At 37.2% G+C, this 17569-nt stretch overlaps 1 protein-coding gene across 3 annotated transcripts in view; it reads left to right on the top strand.

The window, feature by feature from the left end:
- LOC150106998 (MFS-type transporter SLC18B1-like) overlaps positions 1–16918 on the top strand; it is a 208616-nt gene extending 191698 nt beyond the window's left edge. For 2 of the 3 annotated variants that reach the window (XM_090392873.1, XM_090392871.1), the window contains one exon: positions 16622–16918. In XM_090392873.1, coding sequence (XP_090248999.1) covers positions 16622–16729 — 108 coding nt within the window. In that variant the 3' untranslated portion in view covers positions 16730–16918. The remainder of the gene's footprint in view (positions 1–16621) is intronic. The other variant, XM_090392874.1, reaches the window with a different exon arrangement.
- Positions 16919–17569: the final 651 nt, after the last annotated feature.

Here is a 17569-nt window from a genome sequence, read left to right as displayed (position 1 = left end):
GTACATTCCAGACAACAGTTCAGAAACCTGAACTGTCATCTGGGTTTCTGAATTATCATGTTTTGCCTTGAATACATTCTATGTTGGAGCATTCACCGCTCACTCCCACAATGCATTCAGCTTATTTACTGCATGCCATGAAAAAAACCTCCTTTTTGCTTCCTTATTCATACAATCTTTATAGGGTTTCTAAGGATAACATCTTCTCCCAAACAACTATTACCTTATGCAATATCTACCCTACATCCATCAGAGAAACTCCTCCCATATCCTCTTTTCTCCCAATAAATTTAGTTTAATCCTTTATTCAAGTGTAGGCAAACAAAGTTTGCACCTGAAAATATCTTCAGGACTGAGGCAAGGTGGTACAGCTGTTGGCACCTCATAGCAAAGGTGGACCCTACATCCTCAGAGAAACTCCTCCCATATCCTCTTTTTTCCCCTATAATAAATTTTGTTTAATCCTTTATACAAGTGTAGGCAAACGAAGTTTGTGCCTGAAAATATCTTCAGGACTGAGGCAAGGTGGTACATCTGTTGGCACCTCATAGCAAAGGTGGACCAAGCTCTCATCTCTCCTTGTCTTAGTAGCTCCCATAATGCAAAGCACATCTCCTTGCAGACATGTATAATGCTATGCATTAAGGGAAGGGCCACTACTAGTGTTGCCAAATGAAAATTACTAAAAATAGCTAAATCTAAAAAAAAAAAAAAAAAAAAGAGTTAAAAAGTGCTAGAAAGGAGTTAAAAATAAAAATTTGAAGCTAAAATTTTAAAAGTAGTAGCCGATACTTTTAAGTTACTTTATTCAAGTTGAAGTGATACTTGCATATAAGTGGCTAAATACATCTTCCATGTGGTCTTCTGCACTTAATTCACCCACGTTTTCACTTAGATTTTCAGCTTTATTATATGTTGCCATCGTTCCAATATTACTCAGTGTAGATGCTGGTAAATGATAGTCTGTACAGCACTTGTTGTTATGCCTGGGGCCATACTTGACTGACAAAATAGCTGTCAGCATTGGCAATTCCATCTTGTTTCTTAATTTAGTTTTAACTACATTCATGGAACTAAAAATTCATTCAATTTCTGCATTAGAATTTGGCAGTATTAATAAATTTATTGCACACTGAGCAGTTTCTTTAAATGGATTCATTCCAGATGCATCTCTATATTCTCGTACTTCAGTCCCAAATAGCTCAGTGTTTTCTATGTTTGTCCATTTATTTAAGTGGATAGTATTGTACTGGTATTCAGCAGCAGCAACATCTTTTTCTGTTTTCAGCATTATTTCTAAGATAGGAGTAACAGGTTCTTTTATATGTTTTAGGGTATTGTCAACAGAAAAAGAATTCGAAAATTTTGTTAACTTGCTGAACTTGAACTAGAACAGGATGCAAAAATAAAAGGTACAACAGATTCCTTTCATCTTTGTACATCTCCCACAAAATTTGAACTTTGTAACATTTTTCAGTCACACTTAAGACTTCGAAGTGAGTTTTTAATTCCAACCACTGGCTGAGAATTCTGTCTACTGCTGGTTCAATGGAGAGCCATTTTGTTGCACAATTGCTTACAATTAGGTAGCATCATTTACATTGATAGTGTGATATAGCACTTTGTATGCTGCTTGTCTTGAAGAAGAATGTGAAAACCACTTATACGTTTCAGCAACTAAAAATTCTAATTTTCTTGGGAGAGATTCTGCACAAGTGTGAGACATTGCCAGTTGTAATGAATGGCATACACATCTAATTAAAATTAAGGAAGGAATATATGCCTTCAGTTGTTCATAAATGCCATTATTGACACCAACCATAATACTGGCATTGTCTGTATCAATTGCAATGAGATTTTTAATGACCAGTTCCTTGGTCAAGAGCTCTTTTTTCAGTGCAGCCACAATACCACTAGAGTCACACTTTTCTAGAACCACCATGCTCAGAAATGTATGCATAATTTTGTTGAATTTCTTGCTATAATAAATGATGGCCATTCCTAAAATTTTATTCGCTGTGATATCATTTGATTTGTCTAATAGCAAGGTGAAATTTTCATCTCCAATATCCACAATTAGATCTTCTTCAAAATGCTCACTTAGAATATTCTTTACAATTGCAGGGCACTTAGTTCGATGCATTTTTACCTTTGGCATAGTTTGACTGTCTGGGATGATATTTTTAAAAAGATCTACTAGATGATCGTAACTGTTGAATGATGAGTGACAACAAAGAAATAATGCTACCCTACCTTCAAAGTTTGCGGTCTCATCAGACTTTTTCACAAGTATATTTGTAATAGGAACAGCCTTTTGTGGAACTGCAGCAAAATATTTCTTAGTTTCACTATGCTTTACGAGCTGACAATATTTAGTAGCTATATCACATCTGCAAAACTTACAGTGGCCTTTTGTAGCATCACCAGCAACTTCACACAACCATTTACTAAACATTCCCCATTTGCAATCACTCCCTCCTAAATTTTTGCTTGTAAGCTTTATTTTTCTCTTTGCTCATTTTTGAAGAAGGGTATACAACTCTTTACTGCAACGAATTACAATCAGTCTTTGAAAACTTCTCACTTGCTATTGTAACTACCAACCAGAACACTGTGCAAAGACTAACTTGTAGCAGTGGTATCAACTTTAAGGAGACAAAATGGCAGACTGTTGATGTCACGTGACTGACTGATGTCATCATTCATTTCAAACGTGTACGATGCTCGTACCAAACGTACAATACAATTCCTTATGAAATGTGAACATCTGGAAAATTTTTAAAACAATTTCTTTAACAGTAAGTTATAAAAACAACTAAAAAGAGCTGAAACTAGTTCTGAAGGAGCTAGATGCTAGATTAAAATTTTTGGAGCTAGGGAAGAAAAAAAAAGAGCTAGATCTAGCTCCAAAAGAGCTAAATTGGCAACACTGGCCACTACCCAGTGAAGGGTAGTGGCAGACTGACGAGACCTCAATAAAGGTCGAAACCGGTCTGAGTAGTGGCCCTTCCCTTAATGCATAGCATTATACATATCTGCAAGGAGATGTGCTTTGCATTATGGGAGATAGTAAAACAAGGAGAGCTGAGAGCTTAGTCCACCTTTGCTACGAGGTGCCAACAAGATGTACCACCTTGACTCAATCCTGAAGATATTTTCAGGCGCAAACTTTGTTTGCCTACACTTGGATAAAGGATTAAACTAAATTTATTATAGTCTAACCAAGTGCAAAATAAACTTCCAATGTATTTTCTCCCCAATCTGCCAAGCTCAGCAGTTATTCTCTTAATCTGTCCTTGTACTTAAAATTTCAGTCTTGAGACAATCTCTTAGCCTCTACACTCTCTCACCCCCCCCCTAACATTTCCTTATCACCCAGATAAGGAAATGTTAGGGCTCATAGATCCAATCACTGGATCTATGCACCTAAAAAATCCAGGTGTGTTCTGATTAGTGCCTTATGCAGTGGAACTATATACTTCTTATCACTGCTTGTTAGGGATCATTTGCATTATAGCAGCAATTTTCTGGGTAACTTGTACAACTTTTGTAATGTATCCAGTGAACTTTAGCTCCCATTTTACCTACATCCCTCACCTTCTGGGACAAAGGGCTCTGTGCTTGGGCCAATGTTGTTTAATTTGTATATAAATGATATAGGAAACGGCTTAAAGGGAGATATTCAGTTGTTTGCTGATGATGCAAAGTTGTGTAGTGCAATAAAAAATCAAGCTGATGTTGAAAGTTTGCAGGAGGATTTAAATAAGCTGGTAAAATGGGCAAAAGAAAATGGATGTCAGTTCAATGTGGAAAAGTGTAAAGTCTTGCATTTTGGGATTAAAAGATTACCAGCTGTGTACTACATCGATGGAAAGGTACTCCAAGAGATTGATGAGGCTAGGGACTTAGGGGTATTGGTAGATAAGGAGATGAAGTTCAGAGGACACATTGCTAAGGTGTCCAAGATTGCACATAGGATTACTTGGTTGTTGAGGAACACACTGACATCCAGAGATAAAGAGGTTATTATTCCCCTTTATAAAGCATTGATACTTCCACATTTGGATTACTGTGCTCAGGTCTGGTCACCTGGATTCCTTGGAGATGAGGAGGCTGTGGAGAGGGTTCAGAGAAGAGTGACCAAGTTGGTGAGTGATATAAAAAATGCTCCCTACATTGATAGATTGAGAGCTTGTGGATTGCAGAGATTGGTTGATAGGCGAAGAAGAGGGGATATGATAGAAACATTCAAATTACTAAAAGGTTTTTATAGGATTGATGCAGGGGAAATGTTTCAGCTGTGTGATAGTGATGGAAGAACAAGAGGTCATCTCTGGAAATTAAAGAAGAGTGTGGTTAACAAAGGTGTCAGAACAAGGTTTTTTGCCTGGAGGGTGGTGAATGAGTGGAATTCATTGCCTGACTTTGTTGTGAGCTCTTCATCTGTAAATGAATTCAAGAAGAGATATGACAGATATTGTTTTGCTAGCTTGGGTCTCCCGCGATGAGTCTACTGACTCCATGGAGATACCCGTAATAATAATAATAATAATAATAATAATAATAATAATAAAAGTTCATATAGTATACTTCATTCCATCTTCTCAGAAAAAAGTGACTTTACACTTTGCAACATTGAACTGATATCCCAATTCATCTTCTCAACATACTAGCCTATACAAATCTTATAACAACATCATATCAAAGCTTTCCGAAGTTACTCTTCCCAATATAGCATCATCAATAAATGATCGACTGTCTCCTCTCAAACTCTGAATTATATCATCAATATATAAATTAAACAATAGATGTTCCACAGAGAACTCTTTGGCTAGCATCACTTTTCCCTTTAGAGACAGTGCATCTTCATATCCACTCACTGGCTCCATTAGCCGACAATCCTTGTAACCAGCACCAACTGATTGTCCATCCTAATCTTCCTTAACTTCAACAACAATCTCACATATGGTATTCTATCAAACACTTTTGCAAAATATAGAAAAATTATTGAACAGAAGATGTGTAATCATATCCTCTATTCAATATGCTTGTTATCCTGTTATAAAATATAACAGGTTACACAATGTAAGATTTCCCCTTTAACAAATCCATGTTGCTCTCTAGAGAGAGAGATATCTGTCAAACCAAAGTTAGTATTCTATCTCTAACCAGCCCATATAACACCTTACACCACACCTGACATACAGACTGGCCAATAGTTTGACACCACTTACTTAGTGGTGTCAAACAATGACACCCTTAAGTAGTCGTACTATTTTTTACGTATGCACTTGACGATATCACACCTAGTCCCACAAACCCTATTAATGTCAAGTTTATTAAAATTTCAAATATCCCCACATTTCTCAGTAGTTTTTTCTTCCAATACTCAACATCAATATATGGTAAGGAATAGACATGTATGGGCATTTATGGTAAGGAAGGCCAGAGCTAATTATGAGATAAAGCTAGCTTATGAGGCAAAAAGAAATTCAAAATGGTTCTTTCAACTATATGGCAAGTGAAAGAAGGAATGACTAAGGAAGGATGACTTTAAAAAGTGCTGATTGTGGGAAGATAACAGAAACAAACCAAATAGTTGAATTACTGAGCAAGAATTTTGCAGGGGTGTGCAAACTAGGTGGTGATGTTGCAATGAAGATGTGACACTGACTGATGAGAGAATCGAGGTTGAAGTAACAGATGTGCTTAAAACATTCCGGAACTTCAATGTGAAAATAGCCATGGGATTAGATGGTATATTGACTAGTGTATTATGAGGATGTGCAAGGGAATAATCAGTTCCCCCGACCAAGCTATTTAATTTAAGCCTCAGTACATGGAAGGTGTCACTGGAGTGGAAAGAGTGCAGAATACTCCCATTGCATAAAGGAGGCTCCAAGACAAGTAGCAAATCATAGGCCAATCAGCATCTCAGGAGTGGTACTTAAGGTATTGGAGAAATTGGTGAAAGACAAAATTCAGGACTGGGTGGATAGGAATATTATTATCTGACCTCCATGGAGTCAAAAGAATAATTGTGGGAGGTCTATACTTTCTCACGCCAAAAGATCAAGCCCTGCCTCAAACCCATTCACAGTTTCTGCACTCACCACACTTTCAGGCAATGCATTTCACTGATCAATCACTATCCATGCAAAGAACCTGCTTTTCACTATCCTTCTTGAACCCTTCTTATACAGCTTCCTTCTTATTCAGTTCTACCCTTGCTCTCTCTACTCTATGAAATATTTTCTCCACATTAATCTGGTAACAACCACTCACCAACTTATATGTCTCACTCATATCCCCTCTTATTGTATTCACAAGGCTTTGTAAGTCATTCTCTCAATCTCTCTTTGTATCTGCCATTCTATGGACCTGCCACTAACTTAGTAAACCTTCTCCAATACATCCTCCCCCCACCCCCCCACCCTGAAAACAGGTGACCAAATCTGTGCACAATAGGAATATGATACCCCATTCTATAAGGGACAACATGGTTTTGTGAAGGCAGGTCTTCCTTAGTAATTTGTTTACTTTTTATAATAAAGTGACAACTGAGTTAGATAAAAGAAATTGATACATAGTGCTACTGCTGGATTTTGCAAAGTCATTTGGCAGGTTTCTACATAAAACTCTCTTGTATACATTGAAGCAAATGGGGATGGATATGAATCTGTTGATCTGGATTAGAGGATGGCTGATGAACAGATATCAAAGAGTGGTTTATGGAGGAGTTGAGCCCAGGAGAAAGCAGGTGACCAGCGGTGTACCACAGGGCTCAGCACTTGGTCCTGTGTTGTTTAATTTGTATATCAATGATATAGGGAATGATTTGACAGAAAATATTCAGTTGTTTGCTGATGATGATAAACTGGAAAGAGAAATGGTAAATGAAGGTGATGCAGAGATCCTGCAGGAAGACTTAAACAGACTAGCAGTATGGGCAAAGGTAAATGGCTACCAGTTTAATGTGGCAAATTGTAAGATGATGCAATTTGGGAATAGATCAGAAGCTGTATACTATATCAATGGAACTGAACTGCAGAAAATGATGAGGCCATGGACTTGGGTGTGTTTGTGGACAGGGAGTTGAAGTTTAGAGGTATATTGTGAAGGTAACCAAAACCAGCACATTAGATTACATGGTTGTTGAAGAACACACTAACAGGAAGGGATAGAGAAGTTATTGTTCCTTCATATACAACTCTAATAAGGGCACATCTATACTACTGTGTGCAGATCTGGATCCCAGGATTCTACAGGGATGATGAAGTACTGGAGAGGATCCAGATGCGAGCGACAAAGATTCTGACAGGTCTGCAGAATGCTACAGATTGTCAGCCTGTAGGCTTCAAAAATTAGCTGATCGGCAAGAAAAAAATGGAGACATGATAGAAGCATGTTAAAGGGGATACTAAAGACTTTTTAAGTACATGGAAAGAAAAGAGAGAGAATGAGGGGTCATCCATGAAAGTTGCACAAGATCATAGTCAGCAAGGATGTTAAGGCTAAATTTTTTATATGGAAAGTGGTGAGTGGGTGGAATGAACTGCCAGAGATGGTTATAAGGATGGTTGAGTACTTTGTCAGTGAATGAGTTTAAGGAAAGGTATTGTGAATAATGGATCTCTAATGATGAGTCTTCTAACTCCATGGAGATACCTGTATATTAATAACTACACTGACAAAATATTTGCTGAACATTTCTGGTTTATCTTTAACACATAATGATGTGCAGTTTCCTCCAACTAAGGTCAGTTTTCCAAGTGAGCGGGTATGGATCTGTAAAGATTGTGATATTTTGATGGATTGGAAGGTATTAAATGAGAGTTGTGAATGATAAGTGAATATCAGAAGACAGTAAGGAGCATAAGAGAGAATGATATTAGCCAAAAGAGAGAGTTGAGAGAGAATATGAGTTCAGGGAATATAATTGTGAATGCACAAAACACTGAGAGAGCAAATGTAAGTATGATTGCCAATATGAAAGAGAATACGATTGCCAGAATGCAAGAATTAAAGAATGAGAAATCAGATCAGACACATGCAAAATGAGATTAGACATTTGGTGGATGAGAACAGAAGAATGCAAAAGAATAAAATAAAAGACAGTGAAGAAAAAGTGGTAGCAAATGACTCAAGAGTGATACAGAGATTCCATTTGAAGTTGGATGACAGAGTGCATAAGATTTTCTTTCCAGGAGGAAGAATGAGCAGCCAAATTGATGTTTTAGACATGAGAAGTAAACATGTGAAGGAGTTAGTAGTGGTAGGAACAAATTATTTGGTTGGGCATTGGGAAAATGTGAGAATGGATATCAGGAGATTCTCGAGAAGAGTAAAAGACAACAATATGGTAGGAGGAATAGTTGGTTGGTTTTCCAGGTTATGAGTTGAAAAATTATAATCAAAAAATTATGAGAAAACAAGCAAAAAATTATGAATGGTATGCTAGCAGAGCTGTGTAAGGAGAAAGGGGTGCAGATTGTTGATGTGTAAACTGCATTCAAGGACCAAATGGAATTATATGAAAAGGATGGACTGCATTTAAATGGAGCAGGTGTGAATCATCCAGAGAGAGAGAGACTGTTGCTAAAAGAAAATGTAATGAGTGATATGCACAAGGTATCAGAAGTTAGAAGTGATGTGAATTACCAGGAAACTGGAACAGAAGAGACCAAAGTATTTGGGAATGGACAGGAGAGTAATGTAAGAGATGGAAATGTGAAAACAGGAATGCAACCTGAATAGGGAAACTGTGAAGGGGCAGGGGATCAGGATGATCAGGGAGACAATGTAAGAAGAGTAAATTCTGGATGCAGTAATGAATGCATGTGTGGGAATAGTCAGTATAGGCATGAGATGGGATTGGTTGCATTGGGAGTAGTTCACCCTGTGAAGATATATGAGATAAAGGATTATAAAAGCAAGAGGACAGAAGCAGGTTTGGAAAAAATGTAGATGATGAGAAGCATAGGTTAGAACTGGTTATATACCAAGAAATGAAATACTATGCTTATTTCCAAATGACAGGAGCATTAAAAGTAAAGTAGATAAAATTATTGCATTGATTGTGTTTACTTACTTGAAAATAATTGGAATAAGTGAAACACGGATGGATGAGAATGATAACCTGAAGGGAACAGATATAAAAGGATAAGCTGTTTTCTGTGAGGATAGAAATGGCAAGAAGGGAGGGGAGGGCTAGTGGTGATAGCAGGGGGAACTATGTTTGCCCAAGGTTGAGATATAAGAGAAAAACAGTAGCAGTAGTTTTCAAGCAGTATGGTGTGAGCCAGATGATGATAGGATGAAATATTTGGTTGGACATTGCTGTAGTTTGGGGAATGTGGAGAGTGGATATAAAGAAATATATAGACAAATTGGCTTAGTAAGCAAGAGAAGTTTGATCATTATGGGCAATTTTAATTATGATAATATTGATTAGAATGAAGTGATTGCATCAGGGAATAAGGCATGAATTTCTTGAGATCTCTTGGGCAGTATGTTAGAGAGTTAGATTCAGAGTTAGAGTCAGATTACTCTCTTCTGGATAGAATACAGCAATCTTAGAGAGGATTTTGGTGCCCCATCCCAAATATGGGAGCAATATTCCCTTGGCTGAGAAATTTGGAAAAAAGTACACCAAGTTTTTTGGCAGCTGCAGAAGCTATAGTTGACATATGGTTGTGCCAGGAAAGATCAGAGTTAAGGTCAGTCCAAGAAGAGAAATCTGATTGTGTTTGGATCTCAGTAGTAATGAAGGTAAGGGGGAGGATACAATTTCTCTTGTGAGAAATCAGACAGGATGGAGTTTTGGTGTCACTGAATTCTCGTGGAAAGGTTTAGACGTTGGTTATACATTCTTACTAAATAGCTTAAGGAAATTATAACATACAATAGAATATACATTAAAATAAATTTTAATACACTTCCAATATTTCGGCAATGTCACGTGCATGCAAGCACAACACACAGTAAATGAGGAATGAAGCAGGAAGCTATTCTTTATCCTAAAAGTCCTGATGGTGCCCCTAGCGGGCAATGTTGGTATTCTTGGCCGATTGGGCTGAAGGTCTTCTGATGTAGGTTTCCCAAATTTGGGGCAGTCTCATGCAAAAAAAATTTGTTTAGGTTTGGATTGTTTCTTAGGGCTGAGGCTGATTCCATGAATAGCCGTTCGTATTTGAATTTACTACGGTGTATTATCGTGGCTTTCTTCCACCATATTCTATGGCAGGAATCCAGTGCATGGTCTGCAAGATCAGAGTGGCTGTATTGGTGAAATCGGATGTAGTCCTTGTGTTCTGAAATTCTGATATTAGCTGTCCTACCTGTTTGGCCAAGTAGGACAGCTTACAGCTGCAAGGGACTTGATATACACCAGGTAGGTCTGGTGTATATCAAGTCCCTGGAGCAGATAAGGGATGCCAATTTTTTATAAGGTCTGTAACAAGAAGTTAAGTCATGTTTTTTTAGGATTTTTGTAATGTTTTCCAAGATGCCTCAGATATAGGAAATGGTGATGGATTTAGAGTAATCCTTGTTGCGAAGGGGGGGGGGGGTTTATTGGTTTCAATATTTTTTGAATTTTTTGGAGGGCTGGCCATTGGCTGAAAAAGTGTTCAGAATGTGGTTTAGTTCTGTGGTTAGTGCATTGTCATTTGAACAGATAAGTTTAGCTGTTGTGTAGTGTCTTAATGACTCCATATTGTTGTGAGGTGGGGGGGATTGTTGGTGAATGTATCTGCCTGTATGGGTGGGTTTTCTATAAACTGAGAAAACCAAAAGTTCCATCAGGCTGGCGGGTGACTAGTGTGTCTAAGAAAGAAAGGCAGTTGTTTTTTCTTCTTCCAGGGTGAACTTGATTCTGGGGTATTGGTTGTTTAAGTGTGTTATGAAGGAGAGGAGTGCATCAGAGCCATGTAGCCAAATAGTGAACACATCATCAACATAGCGAAGCCATATGGTTGGTTTTTGTGGGGCACAGTTTAAGGCTTTCTCTTCAAAAGTCTCCATATAAAAGTTGGCCAAGGGTGGGGAGAGTGGAAAACCCATGTCTGTCCCCCTCTATTTGTTTGTAGAATTTTCCTTGCCAAACAAAATAGCCCGAGTTCATTGTGAACTGAAATTGGGCCGTGATATCGGGAGAAAATTTAGCTTCTATTAGCTCTAAGCATTCTTTGAGTGGGACATTTGTGAATAGGGAGGAGACATCAGAACTGACCATTACATCAGTGTGTTTGAGTGTAAGGTTTTCTATGCTGGCTTTGAAGTGGGCTGAGTTTTTTTTTATGTATGAAGGTGTGTTGTCAGTATAGTGTGTGAGGACTTTGGCCAAATGTTTAGCTAGTTTGTATGTGGGGGAACCAATGCCATCCACTATGGGACATAATGGCACAGTTTCTGAACTGTGCTATTACGTCCCATAGTGGAGGGGGAGGGGTATGGAATTAAACAGTTTTAATTTGTTAGTGACTTCTACAGGCCAAGAAGTCACCTTCTTAAGGAGCCTGTGGAGTTTTCTAATTTGTGAGTTGGTGGGATTGTACTGAATAGGGAGGTAAGTAGCCTGATCTAACAATAGAGCATTCAGCTTACCTGTGTAATCCTTTTCGTTAAGCAATACTGTGGCGTTCCCTTTATCCACTTTGGTGATTATTATTTCTTTGTTTTTCTTTAATTCTTGCAGAGATTTAATTTCCTTATTGGGCATGTTGATTTTTGGCGGTTTTGCTTTGGTCAGAACACAAGCTACATCCAATCTAATATCGTTGGCGACGTGGTTTGGAAGGTGTTGTATCCCACATTCAATTTGTATTAATGTCTTCAGCAGGTATTCTTCTGGGCGCAATAGCAAAGTTGTGGCCACATGAGAGAGCATCAAGTGCTTCAGGTTTCAAACTAATTGACGAAAGGTTGACTACTGTGTCATTAGTCTTCTCAGGGCCAGTTTGCTTGCAGGTGGAAAAACTCCACAAAAACTGGAGAGAAAAACCCTGCAGTCTTTGCTCAAGACCGGCTAACTTGGCTACGTCTGAGAAAGAGCTTACATTCCTCACGTCAGCAACAGGAATCAAACCCAGGACACTCCTTTCCCAGGCATATGGTTGTGAAGCAACCAGCCACTTGGATAACCATGCGACCTAATATATAGATACATAATAATATTATATTTTGTGAAATTTATCTTGCACTACATTTACTTTTTATATATTGGTATCAATGCAATTCATTTCAGTTTTCTAGTGAATAACATTTTCAGCAAATTTTTTCAGTGATCAATAGTTCGCGCAATGAATTTTTCTGGGATGAATTTTCTCTGCAATGAATTTTCCTCGTGACAAATTGTCCCCACGACAAAATGTCCCAGGGACGAAATGTTTCTGCGATGAATTGTCTGTCAACCTTTTTTCCCCACAGTGCCAATTTATTTAAATTATCCTGCAGGATATCTACATCACCTTCATTAAGTATTGCTCTCCCCAGTTTTGCATTATTAGCAAACAACTGAATATCCCTTCCATATCCCACCCCCAAGTCCTATATCATTAATATACAAATTAAAGTGCACTGGCCCTAGTATAGAGCCTCGAGGCACTGTACTAGGGAATCTATAAGGTTCACTAGTCAACCTTATAAATTCCACCCCACCATATACCATACTCTGATGTCTATCAAATGTCTATCTTTAGCCATGCCATCCATACCACATTCATTCCCATTTGCTCAAACTTCTGTGTCATGGTGTAACCATTTCTCTTATCTAATTTTGCTAATCACTGTATTAAAAAACATTAATACATTACTAAGAGAGAGATTACTAAGGATCTATCTTTTACAAAACCATGCTGCCCACCATAGAGTATTATATTCCTGTCCACTCACTGATGGATTTTATCTTTAACTGACTTTTCAAATACTTTAACCACCATTCCTGAGATATTAATTGGCCTGTAATTTGTTACTTCTGTCTTGGAGTCACCTTTATGGAATAGAACCATCTTACACAGTTTTGACTCCCTTGAAACCTTGCCAGAGCTCAGACTTAGATTGAACAATGCACATTCACACAGACCAAATGCTATATTTACACTGATGTTTTTCAATATGCTGAGCACCTCCTGTTCATCTACCTGAATTCTGACACCTGGATGATACATCTTTGCAAAGTGATCACTCAGCAACTCAAATATATATATATATGTATGTATGTATGTAGAAAGTATTGTAGTATATATTGTACATATATTGTAGTATTGTACATATTGTAGTATATATTGTATATAAGTATATATTGTAGAAATTATTGTACAAAAAAAAAATATGTAGAAACCACTGATTAAAGTCATCCTTCCATAAGCATTGTTCCCCTTACTTTCTACATAATGAAAAAACTCGTTTGGATTACTTTGGCTTGCTTAGCTAATTTTCTCTCATGATCAAATTTGGTCTTTCTAACCATGTCAGCTTTCTTGCTTGCACTTTGTATTGCTCATGAGTATGCTTATCACAATGTTTTCTATTTTTAAAAGTAACTGTTGCTTTATATCCCTACTCATCCAATCAGCCCCCACTTGGTTAATCCTCCTGACTGTGGGTATGCAGTTTGATACTGTTTCTTTCAAACAATCCCTGACCACTTTTTATTTATGCCTGACATTCTTGACATTCCTTGTAACTTCTCAAGCCTGTCATAATTAACAGCTTTATAGTTCAACATAAAGCTGTTATTGACAGAAAATTCCATATGTTTATCAACCTTCCTGAACAAGATTGCATGGCCACTTTCCCTAGTTAGAAGCAGTGTCTGCCTAGCGCTCTCAAACCCTTGTCTCCCTTGATTGCATAGTATTTCAGGCAGTTATCCCTTAATAACTATATAAATTCCACTTTGTCTTGTCATGCCTCCTTTCCTTTCTTCCCTCCAGTCCATGTCCTCATAATTGAGGTCTTCCATAATATATTTGCTCTGCCTATACTCATTGTGCTAATCTGCCAATGCATGGCATTCACATCTTCCTGTAGACATCCTGGTCTATAACAGTAACCAACAGTATATTTTGTCCCATTGGTCTCTATCTCACACCAAATATCTCCAAACAAACCATTTGCTCCACACTTGACATCCTCTTTAACTTCTAGTTTTGTTGGTTGAAGTTCTTCATATTCAGCTCCTCTCCCATTCCCTCTATCCTCCCTGAAAATATAGTACCATTTATATTCCATCCATATGTTCATTGGGCATCTACAAATGCCGTATGGTCACTCCGATGCTCAGTGATGTGCCACATGAGGCCTTGCCATGTAGTCCTGTTGTTTGCTTTTCTGGCGGCCTCAACTCTCTCAAGATCAGTCACCACACACACACACACCATCCATCCATTTCATTGATGGTCTACCCCTTACTCTTTTTCCAGGAACTTTACCTTCTATTACTGTTCTGAGAAGTCCCCTTCCATCCTTTCTATGTGTCGAAAATATTTTAATTTTCTTCTGTCAATATCCTTAAGGAGCCTTAAAGTTCTACTGATCTTTTCTAACACCCATTCATTTGTACATTTTTCAGTACATGATATCCTCAACAGCCTTCTGTAACACCACATCTCAAAAGCAGATATCTGTTTCTTATCTGACTTCTTTAGGTTCCAAATCTCACATCCTTAAGTCACTGTGAAAAAACAACTGCATCCATAATCCTCAACTTTGTTCCCATGGAGATAGATCCATCCTTCCAGATTTTAGACAGGTCTCTGACTGTTGGTTTAGCTATTCCTTACCTTTTTCTTATATCTTCTGAACAGCAATTCTTCACATTAATAATGGATCCCAGGTACTCAAACTTGCTGACCTCCTCAATTCTTTCTCCATTAAGGTACACTTGTTTCTCAAGAGTCTGTTTGTATTTCCTTTGAGAACCATAATCTTTGTCTTACTAGGATTGAGTTGAAGTCCTCTGTTATTACTGATCTTGTTAACTTTGTCAAGAAATAGTGCTAGTTCTTCCATGTCAATACAAAGGAGTACTGTATCATCAGCATATTTCAGATTACTGATCAATATACCTCATATCCTAATTCCTGTCCTGAGCTTATCCAATGCTTCACGCATGATTTTCTCCGCATATATACTAAACAAGTGAGGAGAAAGTAAACATCCTTGCCTAACTCCTTTTCCAACTTGAAGCCAGTCATTCAATCCAATGCCTGTTCTTACCGTGGCTTTTTGCTCCCTGTACAAGTAGGCTATCAACCTGATAGTGTGTTGAGGAAAACCCATTCTTTTCATTACTTTTCACAGTTTCACATGCTCAACACAGTCAAAAGCTTTAGATTAGTCTAAGAAACACATTACCAGAGGGAGTCCAAATTCCTTATATTTTTTTATAATCTGTCTAAAGCAAAGGATCTGATCTCTGGTGTCCTTACCTTTCCTAAAACCTGCTTGTTCCTCAGGCATCTCTGCCTCAACTTTGACCTCAATCCTGTTTAGCATGATCTTTTATATTCTGTTCCTTTAACTATATCATTTTTTGTCAACCAGATCTCACTAATGGCTATAATTTTTTGGCCAATGTTGAAAATTCCACTCCTTTATTTCTGAAGCTTTTGGCATTTGTGAACTTGCATTTCAATATCCTGAAATTGAAATGCATGTCCAGAAATGCAAGGGTAACTGTTGATCTTGGATCAACAGTTGCCCTTGTGTAATGTCATTAGCAATCCATTCCATTTAAAACTTGTAAAACTGCATTCACGATTGTAAAATAATTACTGTACACAAACTCGTGTCTCGGGAGTGGCCGAGCCCACACTTGGATGCATCCCCCCCCACACACACACGCAATACTTCAAGTTTCTCTGAGTTTGTACTTCCAACCTCTCATTGAACAACACTCTATCCAAACATCTAACTCTAAAACCATGTAGTCCATTAGACATAAGTCCTTTCATCCATCAAATTCACTCCATAGCACTATTTCTCCTACATAATCTTCTCAAACTCATTTGCAATCATAGTCCTTTTTCTCAATTCACTCATCTCACATGAAGGTAGCAGACCCACAATCCTTACTTTCCCACTCTTTTTTTTTTATTTTATCAGCAACTCTTTCAAATTTTCTCTTACTGCACATTTCTCACCTTTCAAATCATTCATGCCAGCCAAAACAATAAATTATTCCACTTCTCCCCCCTCTGTAAACTAACAGCTTTACTAAAATCTTTGATCTATGAGGATAGATTGAGGGAATACATGCAGAGTTTTGAATAGAAAAAGGAAAAGGGATATCGTTGAAACAGATAAGTTGATGAGGGGGTTGTTACCAGATTAATGTGGAGATTTTTCATAGGGCAGAGGGAGACATGAGTAGAATAAGAGGCCATCCCTAGAAGCTGTATAAAGATGGAGTGAACAAATGAGTGAGGAGAAGATTCTTTGCATCGAGAGTCGTTGTGAATGGGTTTAAGGCACTGCTTGTTTATTTTTTGCATGAGAATGTGGTGGACCTCAAATGATGAGTCTTTTGACTCCAAAGAGATCTAATATTAATAATAATAATATTGATGTGTTTTATTACTTTTAATATATAATGGTATTTTATTGTTTTTCTTAGATGGTTGCTATAATGATACATTCTCTTCCTACTATGCTGTCATGTAACAAGTTCAAATATAAGAATTTCGATGATAGCAAAGATGAATGCCATTGTCTAAGTCTGTAAAGAATTTAATTTAAAAACAATGTTGCTACACAGATTTATCAAAGCATTTTGCTAAGCCAGAACTTTTACATTGTTTTTCTGTAACAAAATGTAAATACATGTATATTTGTATTTGGCTATTTAATTTTTTTTGTAAAAATATCATGCTATATGAAAATATTGTGAGATATTAAAGAGTTTTAAAACTTGCATGTATGGTATTATTCTACAATATATAAGGGCGATTGAAAAGAATTTGGAATTTTGACATACTACTGCAGCTCACTGTATTTCTAAGATGTCCACATTGCCACAAAAAAAAATAAAAATAAATAAATTAAATTAAATTTAAAAAAAATTATACTGACATTGCAAAGAACATTCTCTTTTGTTGACTCTTGCAAAATCTTGGTCAAACATGATCTTCAAAAAAATTTTTTTTTTCACTTACCTATTTCCCTTCACACTTGAGTAGGAAAATATGTGATCCTTCCTTGGATGACTCATAGATAATGTTTTTACTCTCCAGCACAAGTGACATTTTTTATTCATATAAGAGAAAAAAACATGACAGTTTCCTGTTTGATCCATGGATGGTGTGGAAGTTTTGTATGGAATAAGTTTGCATGCAAAACAAAAAAACAACCTATATACCTTTTTTTTCCCCCAATATAAGAATCTGCATTGCTTATATAAGTACATGAACTGGCCTATGAAGAGAATGCTTTGAGTTTGACTTTTAACAAATAGGAAGGCTTTTCTTCTTTGTGCAAGGAATAGATAAGACATATAAAATTTAGTAGAAAATTATACTCACTGGCCAAATTGTTAGGTATCCCATACTAAATGGAATCCACTGGT

Source organism: Typopeltis vanoorti, chromosome 5 (assembly GCF_054136105.1).
Source record: "Typopeltis vanoorti isolate ZY-2024b chromosome 5, IOZ_Tvanoo_1.0, whole genome shotgun sequence".
NCBI lineage: Eukaryota > Metazoa > Arthropoda > Arachnida > Uropygi > Thelyphonidae > Typopeltis > Typopeltis vanoorti.
Note: the sequence above shows the minus strand (reverse complement) of the source record. Positions and strands in the feature narration are given on the sequence as shown.